The sequence below is a fragment of the Nerophis ophidion genome, linkage group LG07 (assembly GCF_033978795.1).
Source record: "Nerophis ophidion isolate RoL-2023_Sa linkage group LG07, RoL_Noph_v1.0, whole genome shotgun sequence".
Lineage (NCBI taxonomy): Eukaryota > Metazoa > Chordata > Actinopteri > Syngnathiformes > Syngnathidae > Nerophis > Nerophis ophidion.
The window spans coordinates 46,371,992-46,388,713 of record NC_084617.1 but is presented as its reverse complement, the minus strand read 5'-3'; the positions used below and the strand labels follow the sequence as shown (position 1 = coordinate 46,388,713).

At 46.3% G+C, this 16,722-nt stretch overlaps 1 protein-coding gene across 1 annotated transcript in view; it reads left to right on the top strand.

Annotated features, from left to right (window-relative positions):
- Positions 1-15,770: 15,770 nt before the first annotated feature.
- The window catches only part of nol6 (nucleolar protein 6 (RNA-associated)), a 36,667-nt gene continuing 35,715 nt past the window's right edge, over positions 15,771-16,722 (top strand). Inside the window, exon 1 of the mRNA XM_061906262.1 lies at positions 15,771-15,938. Coding sequence (XP_061762246.1) covers positions 15,900-15,938 — 39 coding nt within the window. The 5' untranslated portion in view covers positions 15,771-15,899. The remainder of the gene's footprint in view (positions 15,939-16,722) is intronic.

Sequence of the window (16,722 nt, the reverse complement as noted above, 5' to 3'; positions counted from 1 at the left end):
AGTTGTTGTTAAAGCATATGCTTTAACAACAACTACACAGGCTATGGGTCTAAGGTGCCACCTTATGGAATGTTTACAGAGAAAACAGAACTCAGATGAAATTATGATTAACATTTGAGAATAATTCCTACAAATGTATACTAATATGGTGAAAATTGTTGTGATCTCGAGCCAAATCTAATAATATAGTTATTTTCTTTCCTTGATGAAAAAAATATATAACAAGATATCTTTTGAACGACTCTTGGAAAGAAACAGCCGCTAATATCATCTCTACTACATATCTGCACATGTAATTGATAAATGTAAGGCATCCCTACTTACTGCACTCGTGTATCCTTAGTTGATACAGTCGTGGTCAAAAGTCTAAATACACTTGTAAAGAACATAATGTCATGGCTGTCTTAAGTTTCCAATAATTTCTACAACTCTTATTTTTTTTGTGATAGAGTGATTGGAGCACATACTTGTTGGTCACAAAACACATTCATGAAGTTTGCTTCTTTTATGGATTTATCATGGGTCTACTGAAAATGTGACAAAATCTCCTGGGTCAAAAGTATACATACAGTACAGCAATGTTAATATTTGGTTACATGTCCCTTGGCAAGATGCTTTTGGTAGCCATCCACAAGCTTCTGGTTGAATTTTTGACCACCCTTCTTGACAAAATTGGTGCACTTCAACTAAATTGGTTGGTTTTCTGACATGGACTTGTTTCTTCATCATTGTTAAAGGCCTACTGAAACCCACTACTACCGACCACGCAGTCTGACAGTTTATATATCAGTGATGAAATATTAACATTGCAAAACATGCCAATACGGCCGGTTTAATTTACTAAATTACAATTTTAAATTTCCCGCAGTTTCCTGTTGAATACGTCGCGGAATGATAACGCGATGATGACGCGTGTTTGTGACGTTATTGATTGGAGGGGACATATTGGCCCAGCACCACTTACGGCTAAAAGTCGTCTCTTTTCATCGCGCAATTACACAGTATTCTGGACATCTGTGTTGCTGAATCTTTTGCAATTTGTTCAATTAATAATGGAGAAGTCAAAGTAGAAAGATGGAGGTGGAAAGCTTTTACCTTTAGCCACACAAACACACAGTCTTTCCTTGTTTAAAATTCCCGTTGGTGAAGCTTTACTATGGATCAGAGCAGTCAAGCGAACATGGATCCCGACTACATGTCAACCGGCAGTTTTCGGTGAGAAAATTGTGGTAATAAGTCACCTCTTACAGAAGATCAGCGGAGCTCCTGTCCTGCTGCAGCTTCATGACTTCCCTCAGAGACTGGCGTCAACACACCCGTGGCCACACCCCTCCGATTTTAAGGTACTATTTAACTCACTAAAACACTAGCAACACAATAGGCAGATAAGGGATTACCCAGCATTATCTTAGTAAATGTGTCTAAAAACATCTGAATCGCTCTCACCCCCCTCGCCTTTTTTTTTTTTTTTCTATGCCTTCACTCTAAATTTCCTCATTCACAAATCTTTCATCCTCGCTCAAATTAAATGGGGAAATTGTCGCTTTCTCGGTCCAAATAGCTTTAGCTGCTGCTGGCTATGATTATAAACAATGTGAGGATGTGAGGAGCCCTACAACCCGTGATGTCACGCGCACATCGTCTGCTACTTCCGGTAAAGACAATGCTTTTTTATTAGCGACCTAAAGTTGCAAACTTTCTCGTTGATGTTCTCTACTAAATCCTTTCAGCAAAAATATGGCAATATCACGACATGATCAAGTATGACACATAGAAAGGACCAGTAGGCCTTTAAGTTCCACACTTCTATTCCAAAAAGACCAACGTTCAACTCATGATTTCCAATTGATCAACTTGGAACACCCAAATGCGCCCAAGACCCAACCTCCGGGCTGATGATTTTAGGTTGTCCTGAAGAAGTTTCTTCAGCATTGTCCACACGTTTAGGTCAGGACTTTGGGAAGGCCATTCTAAAACCTTAATTCTAGCCTGATTTAGCCATTCCTTTACCACTTTTTACGTGTGTTTGGGGTCATGCTCCTGTTGGAACACCCAACTGTGCCCAAGACCCAACCTCCGGGCTGATGATTTTAGGTTATCCTGAAGAATTTGGGGGTAATCTTCCTTTTTCATTGTCCCATTTAAATCACCGGTTACATCGGCAGTAAAACAGTCCCAGAGCATAATACTACCACCACCATGCTTGATGGTGGCATGGTGTTCCTGGGATGAAAGGCCTCCTCACCTTTTCTCCTCCAAACATATTGCTGGGTATTATGGCCAAACAGCTCAATTTTGGTTTCATCTGACCTCAAAACTTTCCTCCAGAAGCTCTTATCTTTGTCCATGTGATGTCATTCACACGCAATTACTTCAGGAATGCTCCAATGCTGAAGTTGAACTGAAATGCTAATAGAATGTAGTATGAATGTAAGAATAGTTTGAATGTTGGAATGGTTTGAATGTTGAAGAGTTTGAATTTCCATGAAAACCGGACTTTGGTTTTGTCACAGTCAGTCTGTCTGTTTTTCTCTGTGTGTCTTTGGGAGAGTGGGTGTGTTTTGGGCGTAGGCTTGGCTCCAGCTCTCAGCCTGACACAGCTGATCCCAGCACCCTAATCACTCACCTGCCTGCCATCAACTCATCACCTGCAGCCTACAAATGTTTGGACTCCACTCGGCGCGATTGCCAGATCGTTTCACCTTGCTACATGTGTTCCCTACTTGCCGTGTGTGCCTGCCTCAGCCTGCTAGCCTCGGTCTGCTAGCCACAGCCTGCTAACCTCAGTGTGCTCTCCTGGACTGCAAAGCCTAGGACTACAAGCTGCCTCCTTGTCCCTCAGGTTTTATTAATAATAACCCTTGAACACTATTTCAGCTTGTCTTTACTGCATTTGGGTCCACCCGTTTTACCCCCCCGTGACAGAACGATCTGGCCTTAACAATGGTCCCAGCAGATTTTGACCGTGTGAGGGAGGCCCTTGCCAATCAAGGACAGCGTTTGGGAAACCATGACCAACTATTACAAAAACTTATTGACCAGATGTCACGCGTTTCCACAAAGCACACAACTCTCATCAATCAACAAGCTCAACCACAACCTGCACCACCTGCACCCCATGCTGTCCCTTCTGGAGAGCCACACATCCCCCCGCCTGATAAATATTCTGGCAATCATAGCACCTGTCGTGAATTTTTCACTCAGATCCAGCTTGCTTTTGAAGCTCAGCCCTCTCGTTTTGGCAGCCAAAATTGCTTATATAGCCAACCTGCTACAGGGGCCCCCTTTGAGTTATTTTAATGCCCTTCGTGAGCAAGGATCCCCTGCAGTCCAGTCCTTTGCTGCACTATCTGCAGAACTGAAGCGGGTCTACGACCACCCCATACGAGGGCAGCAAGCAGGTCAGCAGTTGTTGCGACTTCGTCAAGGGAAACGCTCAGCAAGAGAATTTGCCTGTGAATTCCGGTCCCTAGCTGTGGAGTCTGGCTGGAATGACCAGGCCCTTCTCACTGCTTTCTAGAATGGGCTTTGTCGGGTCATTGGAAGGGAGATTCCTCTGAGGAATGAGCAGTTGTCCCTAGACGAAGCTATTACAGCAGCTATCAACATCTCTGACCAGATGGCCCAGTGGCAAGCTGACCCCGTTTCTTGCAGGTCATTGGAACCCTCCAGCTTTAGACCCAGGTCGACCGAGCCCAATTTGCCAATGTGCAAAGCCTTAACCTCCAGTTCCCCTGTTGAGGAGCCCATGCAGGTGGGCCGGGCTCACCTTACACCTGAAGAGCGGCTCCGCAGAAGGAGGGCAGGGGTGTGTCTCTATTGTGGTCAACCTGGCCATTTCCTGGCCACCTGTTCTTTGCGGCCAAAAGAGTAGGCTCACCAGTAACAGTGGGGGTTCTGGTGAGCCAAGCTTTCTCCTCTCCTAAGTCCCTATGCCGTATGCAGTTTTCTGCTAGTCTCCGTTGGCAATCTCAGTCCATGTCTCTCCTTGCTCTGGTGGACTCGGGGGCGGATGAGAACTTTTTGGATGCCGACGTTGCTTTCCAAATGGGCATTACCATCGAACCACTTCCCTCACCCTTACAAGCCACTTCCCTGACTGGTCGACTCCTTGCCCGTGTCACTCACCGATCCGAACCTGTGCACCTCCTTGTCTCTGGTAATCATCTTGAACAAATCCAATTCCACATAATCTCTTCTCCTCGTGCTCCTGTAGTCCTTTGTCAGCCCTGGTTAAGACTTCACAATCCTCACATTGACTGGGCTGCAGCCAAAGTGGTGAGCTGGAGCTCCTACTGTCTTTCCACCTGCCTGCGGTCTGTCCGCTCCCCTGCTGAGGACACAGTCTCCCCAGTTGTTGCAGAGCCCCCAGACCTGTCCAAGGTTCCCTCTGTCTACCATGACTTAGAAGAGGCCTTCAGCAAGCAACATGCACTGTCCCTCCCTCCGCACCGCCCTTATGACTGTGCCATTGACCTGCTTTCAGGAGCTCCCCTGCCTTCTAGTCGGTTATACAATCCGTCACGCCCTGAGAGAGAGGCGATGGAAAAATACATCCATGACTCATTGGCTGCAGGCATTATTCGACCCTCATCTTCTCCACTCGGTGCAGGTTTTTTTTTTGTGGGTAAAAAAGATGGCACTCTACGTCCCTGTATAGATTTTCGAGGGTTGAATAATATCACCATTCATAACAAATACCCACTGCCTTTACTGGCATCTGCCTTTGAACCCCTCCAAGGAGCAACTGTGTTTTCCAAGTTAGACCTTCGCAATGCCTACCATTTGATTCGAATCCGAGCTGGTGATGAATGGAAAACAGCCTTTAAGACTCCCCTTGGCCATTTTGAATACTTGGTTATGCCCTGTGGCCTGACTAATGCTCCAGCAGTTTTTCAAGCTCTGGTGAACGATGTCCTCCGAGACTTGATTAACCGCTCCGTTTTTGTGTATCTGGATGATATCCCGATTTTCTCCCGCAACCCGGAGGAACATGTGGTTCACGTCAGACAAGTGCTCCAGCGCCTTCTTGAGAACAAGCTCTACATTAAAGCTGAAAAATGTGAGTTCCATGTTCAGTCCACAAGGTTTCTCGGTTTCAACATTGAGAGTGGTCAGGTGAAGGCAGACCCCGAAAAGGTGTGAGCTGTGGTGGACTGGCCACAACCAACCTCAGTTAAACGTCTCCAGGGCTTTCTGGGCTTTGCAAACGTTTACCACCGGTTCATCCGGAACTAAAGTCAAGTGGTCGCACCTCTCACAAGACTCACATCTCCGTCTATCCCATTCACTTGGACGGCAGAGGCTGACGCGGCTTTCAAGGAGCTTAAGAGACGTTTTACCACAGCCCCTGTCCTGATTCATCCTGACCCCTCACGCCAGCTCATCCTGGAAGTTGATGCCTCAGAGTCTGGAGTGGGGGCTGTACTATCCCAGCATTCTGCCAAGGACCAGAAGCTCCATCCATGTGCGTTCTTCTCATATCGGCTACAACCTGCTGAGCGCAATTATGATGTAGGTAACAGGGATCTGCTGGCAGTCAAACTCGATTCGGAAGAATGGAGACACTGGCTTGAGGGAGCCGAACACCCATTCATCATCTGGACAGACCATAAAAACCTGACCTACATTCAGTCTGCAAAGCACCTCAATTCCCGTCAGGCCCGGTGGGCTTTGTTTTTTGGTCGATTCCGCTTCACACTGACCTAACGTCCAGGATCCTGCAACATCAAACCGGATGCCCTGTCACGTCAATTCAATTCGGAGGGTCCCACCAGTCCTGAGCCTATTCTTCCGGCCTCGTGTGTGGTGGCCACAGTGACTTGGGAGATAGAGTTGGTGGTCCGAAGGGCTCAGCAAGACCAACCAGACCCGGGTAATGGTCCTGATAACCGCCTCTTTGTGCCTGATGCTGTACGTTCACAGGTTCTTCTGTGGGCACACGCTTCCCTATTTGCCTGCCACCCAGGAGTTGGCCACACCATGACTCTCCTCAAGCGACACTTTTGGTGGCCTACCATGGATGCTGATACCCGTGCTTTTGTGTCTGCCTGTACTGTGTGTGCCCGTAGAAAATACTCCAATCGACCACCTGCCGACCTACTCCATCCTTTGCCAGTCCCAAGCCGCCCCTGGTCTCATATTTCACTGGATTTTGTCACTGGCCTCCCGCCTTCTCAGGGAAATTCGGTTATCCACACTATAGTGGACAGATTTTCCAAATCAGTGAATTTTGTGGCTCTACCCAAACTCCCCACATCCCTGGAAACAGCCAACCTCATGGTCCAGCATGTGTTCCGTCTTCATGGTATTCCTTCAGATGTGGTCTCTGATAGAGGGCCTCAGTTTACTTCAGAGGTTTGGAAGGCTTTCTGTCGGGCCATTGGAGCCACTGTGAGTCTGACTTCGGGTTATCACCCTCAGTCTAATGGGCAAACCGAACGGGCAAATCAAGACCTAGAAGCGGCCCTCCGATGTGTCATTGCTAAGAACCCCTCCTCTTGGAGCACCCACCTGTTATGGGTTGAGTATGCCCACAACTCATTACCCTGTGCAGCTACTGGAGTATCACCATTTGAGGTATCCTTAGGATACCTACCTCCGTTGTTTCCTGCTGAGGAAGATGACATCTCCGTACCTTCAGTACAGGCTCATATGCGGCGTTGCCGCAAGGTGTGGAAAGATGCTCGTGCTGCCCTCCTCCGCTCTGTGGACCGAAATCGTCGATATGCTGACCGACACCGAAGTACGGCCCCTGTATACCATCCTGGTCAGCAGGTATGGCTTTCCTCTAAAGACCTCCCCCTGAAGGTGGACTCTAAGAAACTTGCACCCCGGTATGTTGGCCCTTATGAAATCATTTCCATCATCAATCCAACAGTAGTTAAACTCAAATTACCTGCACGCTGGAGGATCCATCCCACCTTCCATGTCTCTCAACTGAAGCCTGTTTTAACCAGCCCACTGTCTCCCCCTGACACGCCCCCTCCTCCCCCCCGTGTCATTGATGACCACCCAGCCTACACGGTCCGGCGACTGCTGAATTTGCGCCGTCGGGGTAGAGGTCTACAGTACCTGGTGGACTGGGACGGGTATGGACCTGAGGAGCGTTGCTGGGTGCCACGCAGCTTCATCCTGGACCCTTCCCTCATCTTGGCCTTTCACCGCAGTCACCCGGGCAAGCCTGGGGGATCGCCTGGAGGCGTTCCTTGAGGGGGGGGGGGGGGGGCACTGTCACAGTCAGTCTGTCTTGTTTTTCTCTGTGTGTCTTTGGGAGAGTGGCCGTGTTTTGGGCGTAGGCTTGGCTTCAGCTCTCAGCCTGACACAGCTGATCCCAGCACCCTAATCACTCACCTGCCTGCCATCAACTCATCACCTGCAGCCTACAAATGTTTGGACTCCACTCGGCGCGATTGCCAGATCATTTCACCTTGCTACATGTGTTCCCTACTTGCCGTGTGTGCCTGCCTCAGCCTGCTAGCCTCAGCCTGCTAGCCACAGCCTGCTAGCCTCAGCCTGCTAGCCTCAGCCTGCTAGCCTCAGTGTGTTCTCCTGGACTGCAAAGCCTAGGACTACAAGCTGCCTCCTTTTCCCTCAGGTTTTATTAATAATAACCCTTGAACACTATTTCAGCTTGTCTTTACTGCATTTGGGTCCACCCGTTTTACCCCCCCGTGACAGGTTTGGAACTTGGGAAATTGTTAGTCTAGATGTCCAGGATGAGTGGAATGTGTTGATGTTGGAATTGTTTAAATAGGTTGAAAAATGTGGGAGTTTTGTAACTTGGAAAAATGTCTCATTCATTTAAATGGAATTTTCCTGGAAGGGTAATTAAACCTTTTATAAAAGTGGGATAAAAAAATAAAAATAAAAATATAAAAGATTAGGAGCATGAATGTCCAGAATGAGTTGAATTGGTTGGTGTTGGAATTGTTTAAATCGGTCAAGAAATGCTGAGGTATTAAGAGTTTTTTAATTGAGAAATGGTATTATAGAATTCCTCCTCTCTGAGCTGCCACCTTACTGTGGTAGAGGAGTTTGCGTGTCCCAATGATCCTAGGAGCTATGTTGTCTGGGGGCTTTATGCCCCCTGGTAGGGTCTCCCAAGGCAAACTGGTCCTAGGTGAGGGACCAGACAAAGAGCAGCTCGAAAACCTCTATGAAAAGTAAAAACAAAGGACCCAGATTTCCCTCGCCCGGACGCGGGTCACCGGGGCCCCCCTCTGGAGCCAGGCCCGGAGGTGGGGCACGATGGCGAGCGCCTGGTGGCCGGGCCTGTACCCATGGGGCCCGGCCGGGCACAGCCCGAAGAGGCAACGTGGGTCCCCCCTCCAATGGGCTCACCACCCATAGCAGGGGCCATAGAGGTCGGGTGCAATGTGAGCTGGGCGGCAGCCGAAGGCAGGGCACTTGGCGGTCCGATCCTCGGCTACATAAGCTCGCTCTTGGGACGTGGAACGTCACGTCACTGGGGGTAAAGGAGCCTGAGCTAGTGCGCGAAGTAGAGAAATTACGGCTGGATGTAGTCGGACTCACTTCGACGCACAGCAAGGGCTCTGGAACCACTTCTCTTGAAAGGGGCTGGACTCTCTTTCACTCTGGCGTGGCCGGCAGTGAGAGGCGACGGGCTGGGGTGGCAATTCTGGTTGCTCCCCGGCTTAAAGCCTGCACGTTGGAGTTCAACCCAGTGGACGAAAGGGTAGCCTCCCTCCGCCTTCGGGTGGGGGGACGGGTTTGTGCTTACGCACCAAACAACAGTTCAGAGTACCCACCCTTTTTGGGTACACTCGAGGGAGTACTGGAGAGTGCTCCCCCGGGTGATTCCCTTGTCCTACTGGGGGACTTCAACGCTCATGTTGGTAACGACAGTGAAACCTGGAGAGGCGTGATTGGGAAGAATGGTCGCCCGGATCTGAACCCGAGCGGTGTTTTGTTATTGGACTTCTGTGCTCATCACAGTTTGTCCATAACAAACACCATGTTCAAACATAAGGGTGTCCATATGTGCACTTGGCACCAGGACACCCTAGGCCGCAGTTCCATGATCGACTTTGTAGTTGTGTCATCGGATTTGCGGCCTCATGTTTTGGACACTCGGGTAAAGAGAGGGGCGGAGCTTTCTACCGATCACCACCTGGTGGTGAGTTGGCAGCGATGGTGGGGGAGGATGCCGGTCAGACCTGGCAGGCCCAAACGCATTGTGAGGGTTTGCTGGGAACGTCTGGCAGAGTCTCCTGTCAGAGAAAGTTTCAATTCCCACCTCCGGAGGAACTTTGAACATGTCACGAGGGAGGTGCTGGACATTGAGTCCGAGTGGACCATGTTCCGCACCTCTATTGTCGAGGCGGCTGATCGGAGCTGTGGCCGCAGGGTAGTTGGTGCTTGTCGTGGCGGTAATCCTAGAACCCGCTGGTGGACACCAGCGGTGAGGGATGCCGTCAAGCTGAAGAAGGAGTCCTACCGGGTTCTTTTGGCTCATAGGACTCCAGAGGCAGTGGACAGGTACTGACAGGCCAAGCGGTGTGCAGCTTCAGCGGTCACAGAGGCAAAAACTCGGACATGGGAAGAATTTGGGGAAGCCATAGAAAATGACTTCCGGATGGCTTCGAAGCGATTCTGGACCACCATCCGCCGCCTCAGGAAGGGGAAGCAGTGCACTGTCAACACCGTGTATGGTGCGGATGGTGTTCTGCTGACCTCAACTGCGGATGTTGTGGATAGGTGGAAGGAATACTTTGAAGACCTCCTCAATCCCACCAACACGTCTTCCTATGAGGAAGCAATGCCTGGGGCATCTGTGGTGGACTCTCCTATTTCTGGGGCTGAGGTTGCGGAGGTAGTTAAGAAGCTCCTCGGTGGCAAGGCCCCAGGGGTGGATGAGATCCGCCCGGAGTTCCTTAAGGCTCTGGATGCTGTGGGGCTGTCTTGGTTGACAAGACTCTGCAGCATCGCGTGGACATCGGGGGCGGTACCTCTGGATTGGTAGACCGGGGTGGTGGTCCCTCTCTTTAAGAAGGGGGACCGGAGGGTGTGTTCCAACTATCGTGGGATCACAGTCCTCAGCCTTCCCGGTAAGGTTTATTCAGGTGTACTGGAGAGGAGGCTACGCCGGATAGTTGAACCTCGGATTCAGGAGGAACAGTGTGGTTTTCGTCCTGGTCGTGGAACTGTGGACCAGCTCTATACTCTCGGCAGGGTTCTAGAGGGTGCATGGGAGTTTGCCCAACCAGTCTACATGTGCTTTGTGGACTTGGAGAAGGCATTCGACCGTGTCCCTCGGGAAGTCCTGTGGGGAGTGCTCAGAGAGTATGGCGTATCGGACTGTCTTATTATGGCAGTCCGATCCCTGTACGATCAGTGTCAGAGCTTGGTCCGCATTGCTGGCAGTAAGTCGGACACGTTTCCAGTGAGGGTTGGACTCCGCCAAGGTTGCCCTTTGTCACCGATTCTGTTCATAACTTTTATGGACAGAATTTCTAGGCGCAGTCAAGGCATTGAGGGGTTCCGGTTTGGTGACCGCGGGATTAGGTCTCTGCTTTTTGCAGACGATGTGGTCCTGTTGGCTTCATCTGGCCGGGATCTTCAGCTCTCACTGGATCGGTTCGCAGCCGAGTGTGAAGCGGCCGGAATGAGAATCAGCACCTCCAAATCCGAGTCCATGGTTCTCTCCCGGAAAAGGGTGGAGTGCCATCTCCGGGTTGGGGAGGAGACCCTGCCCCAAGTGGAGGAGTTCAAGTACCTAGGAGTCTTGTTCACGAGTGGGGGAAGAGTGGATCGTGAGATCGACAGGCGGATCGGTGCGGCGTCTTCAGTAATGCGGACGTTGTACCGATCTGTTGTGGTGAAGAAGGAGCTGAGCCGGAAGGCAAAGCTCTCAATTTACCGGTCGATCTACGTTCCCATCCTCACCTATGGTCATGAGCTTTGGGTCATGACCGAAAGGATAAGATCACGGGTACAAGCGGCCGAAATGAGTGTGGCGGGGCTCTCCCTTAAAGATAGGGTGAGAAGCTCTGTCATCCGGGAGGAACTCAAAGTAAAGCCGCTGCTCCTCCACATCGAGAGGAGCCAGATGAGGTGGTTCGGGCATCTGGTCAGGATGCCACCCGAACGCCTCCCTAGGGAGGTGTTTAGGGCACGTCCAACCGGTAGGAGGCCACGGGGAAGACCCAGGACACGTTGGGAAGACTATGTCTCCCGACTGGCCTGGGAACGCCTCGGGATCCCCCGGGAAGAGATAGACGAAGTGGCTGGGGAGAGGGAAGTCTGGGCTTCCCTGCTTAGGCTGCTGCCCCCGCGACCCGACCTCGGATAAGCGGAAGAAGATGGATGGATGGATGGATGGATATTATAGAATTCCTGGAATTTGGGGAAAACTGGAAATGTTTGTAGTTCTTAAACCAACTTGTTTTTTTGTTCTCACTTACAAGAATGTTTTGACGGTGGAACAGTTTAAATGGGATGAAAAAGGAAAAGGAGTAGTCAAACGAAAAAAAATTGGAAATAGGGTTGGGGGAAAAAAAACATGCATTCCTGGAAATTTTTTGAATGTGGAAAAATGGTTGTTTGAATGTCTCGGATGAGTTGAATGTGTTGAAGGTGGAATGGTTTGAATCGGTTGAAGAATGTGGGAATTGTGGAGGTTTAAAAAATGGACAATTCATTTTGAATCGGTTAAATAAAAAAAATTATGGGAAATCCTGGATATTATTTTTTAGAATTGTTGAAGTAGGGCAAACAATTCCCAATTAAGCTGAATATTTTGAAGTTGGAACGGTTTGAATGTTGGAGAATGTGGAACTTTGAAAAATGTCCCATTTCAAAAACATTTGGGAATTTCGGGGAAAGCAGGAATTCGTTTGAAAATGGTAAAAACTTGAATAGTCTGAATGAGTTGAAATGGTTGGTGTTGTCAATTTTCAAATCATTTGAGAAATGTTGAATTAATAACATGTTGAATTGAGAAATTGTATTACAGAATTTTTCCAGTTCAAAAAACTGATTAAGAGGAATGTTTTGACGGTGGAACGGTTGAAGTGGGTTGAAAAATGTGGAACGAGTAATTGCCAGAAAAAAGGGTGAAATTAGGATTTTGGGAAACCAGGAATTCTGGAAAATCCCGGAATTTTTTTTAACTTGGAAAAATGGTAGTTTGAATTTCCAGGATTGTGGAATTTGTTGAAGGTGGAATCATGTTTATTGTTCTTCGGTCAATGGTCAACAAAGCAAAAAAACAGTTGTACATTCATAGATTGAAAATAAAAAGTTGTACATTCATAGATTAAAAATAAAACATGTTGCAGACCGAAAGGGTTTAGGCTGAAGTTAAACACTTATTGCGCCTAACCTTCTAAACAATTTCAAGTACAAAATAAACTTCCGAAAACTATAAAATGTCCTTTGCACAACTCATTATAAATACACATTATAAACAACATTATAAACAACATGAACGTAGAAATGTGGAAATGGTGAAAGTTTGAAAAATGGCCAATTCATTTTGAATGGGAAAAATGTCCCGGGAAACCTGGAATTTTTGAAAACCGGAAATTTTTCCAGTTCAAAAAACTGATTAAGAGGAATGTTTTGATGGTGGAACGGTTAAAGTGGGTTGAAAAATGTTGAACGAGTAATCGCCAGAAAAAAGGGTGGAATTAGGCTTTGGAAAACCAGGAATTCTGGAAAATCCTGGAATTTTTTTTAACTTGGAAAAATGGTAGTTTGAATTTCCAGGATGGTGGAATGTGTTGAAGGTGGAATGGTATGAATAGGTTGAAAATGTGGAAATGGTGACAGTTTGAAAAACGGCCACTTCGTTTTGAATGGGAAAAATGTCCCGGAAAACCGGGAATTCTGGAAAATCAGGAATTTTTCCAGTTTGAAAAACTGATTAAGAGGAATGTTTTGACGATGGAATGGTTGAAAAATGTGGAAAGAGTACTTGCCAGAAAAAAGGGTGGAATTAGGGCTTTGGAAAACCAGGAATTCTGGAAAATCCTGGAATTTTTTTTTACTTGGAAAAATGGCAGTTTCAATTTCCAGGATGGTGGAATGTGTTAAAGGTGGAATGGTATGAATAGTTTGAAAATGTGGAAATGGTGACAGCTTGAAAAACGGCCAATTCATTTTGAATGGGAAAAATGTCCCGAAAAACCGTGAATTCTGGAAAATCAGGAATTTTTCCAGTTTAAAAAACTGATTAAGACAAATGTTTTGACGGTGGAATGGTTGAAAAATGTGGAACGAGTAGTCGCCAGAAAAAAGGATGGAATTAGGGCTTCATTATAGTCCTTGATCATGCGCTCAGGAATTCAATAAATGAGCGAGAGCAGGAACTTGGGTTCAGGCTGACACCTTGGAAGTCGAGTCGACAACCGGCAGTGGTCATGACAGACCTTGACTATGCGGATGACATCAGTCTGCTCTCCAACAACGTGGAAAAAGCACAATAACTACTACACAGGGTAGAGCTAGAGTGCGCCAAGGTTGGCCTTAGGCTAAATACCAAGAAAACTGAAGTCATGACCTACAGTGTTCCACCAGAACATCAACCTCTGGTTGAATTGATTAACGTGGACCCCGACTTAAACAAGTTGAAAAACTTATTCGGGTGTTACCATTTAGTGGTCAATTGTACGGAATATGTACTGAACTGTGCAATCTACTAATAAAAGTATCAATCAATCAATGGTAACAGAAGGAGGCACTGTGCTGAAAGAAGTTGAGGACTTCAAATACCTGGGCGCATGGGTCAACTCAACTGAGCAAGATCTAAAAGTGAGGAAGGCACTTGCATGGAGGGCCCTGAACGGCATGACCTCCCCCGCCAAATCAAACTCAGCTTCTTCTACGCGGCAGTTGAGTCTGTTCTCCTCTATGGCAGCGAATGCTGGACCCTGAAGCCAACCCTTGAAAAGTCTCTGGATGGTTGCTACACTAGGATGCTGCGTGCACTGCATAACATCAACAAGAGTGCGCACATAACCAACAGAATCCTCTACAAGGGATTACCAAGGGTGAGTGAGAAGATTGCTTTTAGGAGAATGAGACTAGCAGGACACTGCCAAAGGCATCAGGAGCTACCAGCCAGCAAATTGGTGCTGTGGGAACCAACCCATGGGCATCGGTCAAGAGGACGTCCCACACTGACATATGTGGACATACTCAAGAAGGATGCAGGAGTTCAGAGTACCAAGGAACTGGCCAAATGTATGGAGAATCGGGATGACTGGAAGCAACAATGGAAGGCTCGTCTGAGGACGACCTAGAGAGAAAACCAGGAATTCTGGAAAATCTTGGAATTTTTTTAAACTTGGAAAAATGGCAGTTTCAATTTCCAGGATGGTGGAATGTGTTGAAGGTGGAATGGTATGAATAGGTTGAAAATGTGGTAATGGTGAAAGTTTGAAAAACGGCCAATTCATTTTGAATGGGAAAATGTCCTTTAAAAGTGGGAATTCTGGAAATTTTTCTAACTTGTCAATGGAACTCCCGCGATTCCTGAATAGGCTGAACAGTTTGAAGTTGGAATGGTTTCAATCGGATAAAAAATGTGGAAGACAGAGCATGCCAAAAAAGAAGAAGGAGTAGAAGTAGAAAAATAAATAGATTAATTTTGGTAGTCAATGGCGTTTTAAATTCGGGTTTTTATCATCTTCGTCTTTTAGAAAAGGTAAAACCATTTTTATCTTTTAACCTTTTTGAACAAGTTGTGCATGCTTTTATTTCAAGTCGCCTGGACTACTGCAATGCACTTTATGCTGGCATTAGCCAAAAAGCTCTCTCCCGGTTGCAGTTAGTCCAGAACGCGGCAGCACGACTTTTAACAGGGGCCAGGAAACGCCAGCATATAACCCCAATTCTTCAGAGTTTGCACTGGCTCCCTGTTCATTTTAGAATTGATTTTAAAACATTGCTGTTTGTTTTTAAATCTTTACATGGACTGGCACCTAAGTATATCTCGGACCACATCCAAATGTACACTCCTGCGCGCGCTCTGAGGTCCGAGAGCCAGTTCCAGCTCGTAGTGCCCAAGACCAGACTTAAGACCAGGGGAGACAGGGCCTTCTCTGTGGTCGGCCCTAAGCTCTGGAACACTCTGCCCCTCCATGTTCAAACTGCTTCCACAGTGGAATGTTTTAAGTCTCGTCTTAAGACCCACTTTTATTCTTTGGCTTTTAACACTACGTGAGTTGTGTGGTCCTCTGTTGTCCTCTGCATTTTTTTTATACATTTGGATTTCTATTTTACTGTTCTAATTCCTTTTACCCTTTAAAATTGCTTTTAATCTTATTTATTTTTATATGGTTTTTATATTGGTTTTATATTTATTTATTTTTTGTTTTTATTCAGTCATTGGTGGAGTATAATATTGCTTTTAATATTATTTTTAACATGGCTGTGCAGCACTTTGGAAACATTATTGTTGTTTAAATGCGCTATATAAATAAAGTGGATTGGATTGGATTGGTATAGAAAAGCATATGTGGGAAACCATTCACACAATGAAACAAATAATATAGAGCTGCTAAAGAGAAACTGATATGAAAAGTTAAAAACGAAAATATTAATTAAATATTTCATTGATATTTACCCTATTATCAATGATATATTATTGTTTCGTCCACTTACCGGCTGTAAAAGAATAATTGTGCAAAAAAAACAAAATAGGCCACGACAGAGCGTCTTCACTTTGCTAATGCAGCCTAACTTGAAATCACCAACCGGAAGCTTGCTAGCAGTAAACCAATCATCATTCACTTCCGACCGAGTAAACCAATCACATAATGTTTGGCTGACCAGCAGGGTTCTGTGATCCTCGCACATGTGTTCAGCGGTGGCCACACTGTCGATACAAATCTGAATATAATTTTGTACTCCAGCTCTGGTGCGGATTAAACATGAAAAAGAAACGTACAATTGAGGAGGCTCCTTTAGAGGTAAGGCCACATTTTATTGTTTGTCCTAATCTGTGCTGCTGCTCACAAAGTTAGCCTCTCGTCGTATCCACAGTGTTATCTGCACTCTACTTGAAATGTAGTGTTTCTGTACTTTAAAGTCACTAAACACAATACTCCGACTCTTAAACTGCTTTATATGAGTCACACTGTGTGGTTTATTTACATCTAACAGCAATGGCAGCAGATAGTTGACTTGTTTAATTCTGTCATCCATCACTATTTCAGTAAAAGCAAATGATCAACAAAAAGTGCAGCAAAATGTAGTTCACACAAGTAAATATCGTTATAAAACACAAAAGAGAACAATATCAGTTGTAATAACCGGATATTGACATTATAAACTTAGGTATGTATATTTACAGTCGTGGTCAAAAGTTTACATACACTTGAATAGAACATAATGTCATGGCTATCTTGAGTTTCCAATCATTTCTACATCTGTAATTTTTTTGTGATAGAGTGATTGGATCACATACTTGTTGGTCACAAAAAACATTCATGGAGTTTGGTTCTTTTTATGAATTTATTATGGTCTACTGAAAATGTGACCAAATCTGCTGGATCAAAAGTATACATACAGCAATGTTACTACCGTATTTCCTTGAATGGCCGCCCGGGCGCTAATTAATTTAAAACCTCTTCTCACTCCTGCGCCTATTCAAGGCATGCGATAAAAGTAAGCAGGCGCTAATAATTTTAAAACCTCTTTTCACCCCTGTGCTTATCAATGGCATGCAGTAAAATATTGAGTGTGTTAAAAAAA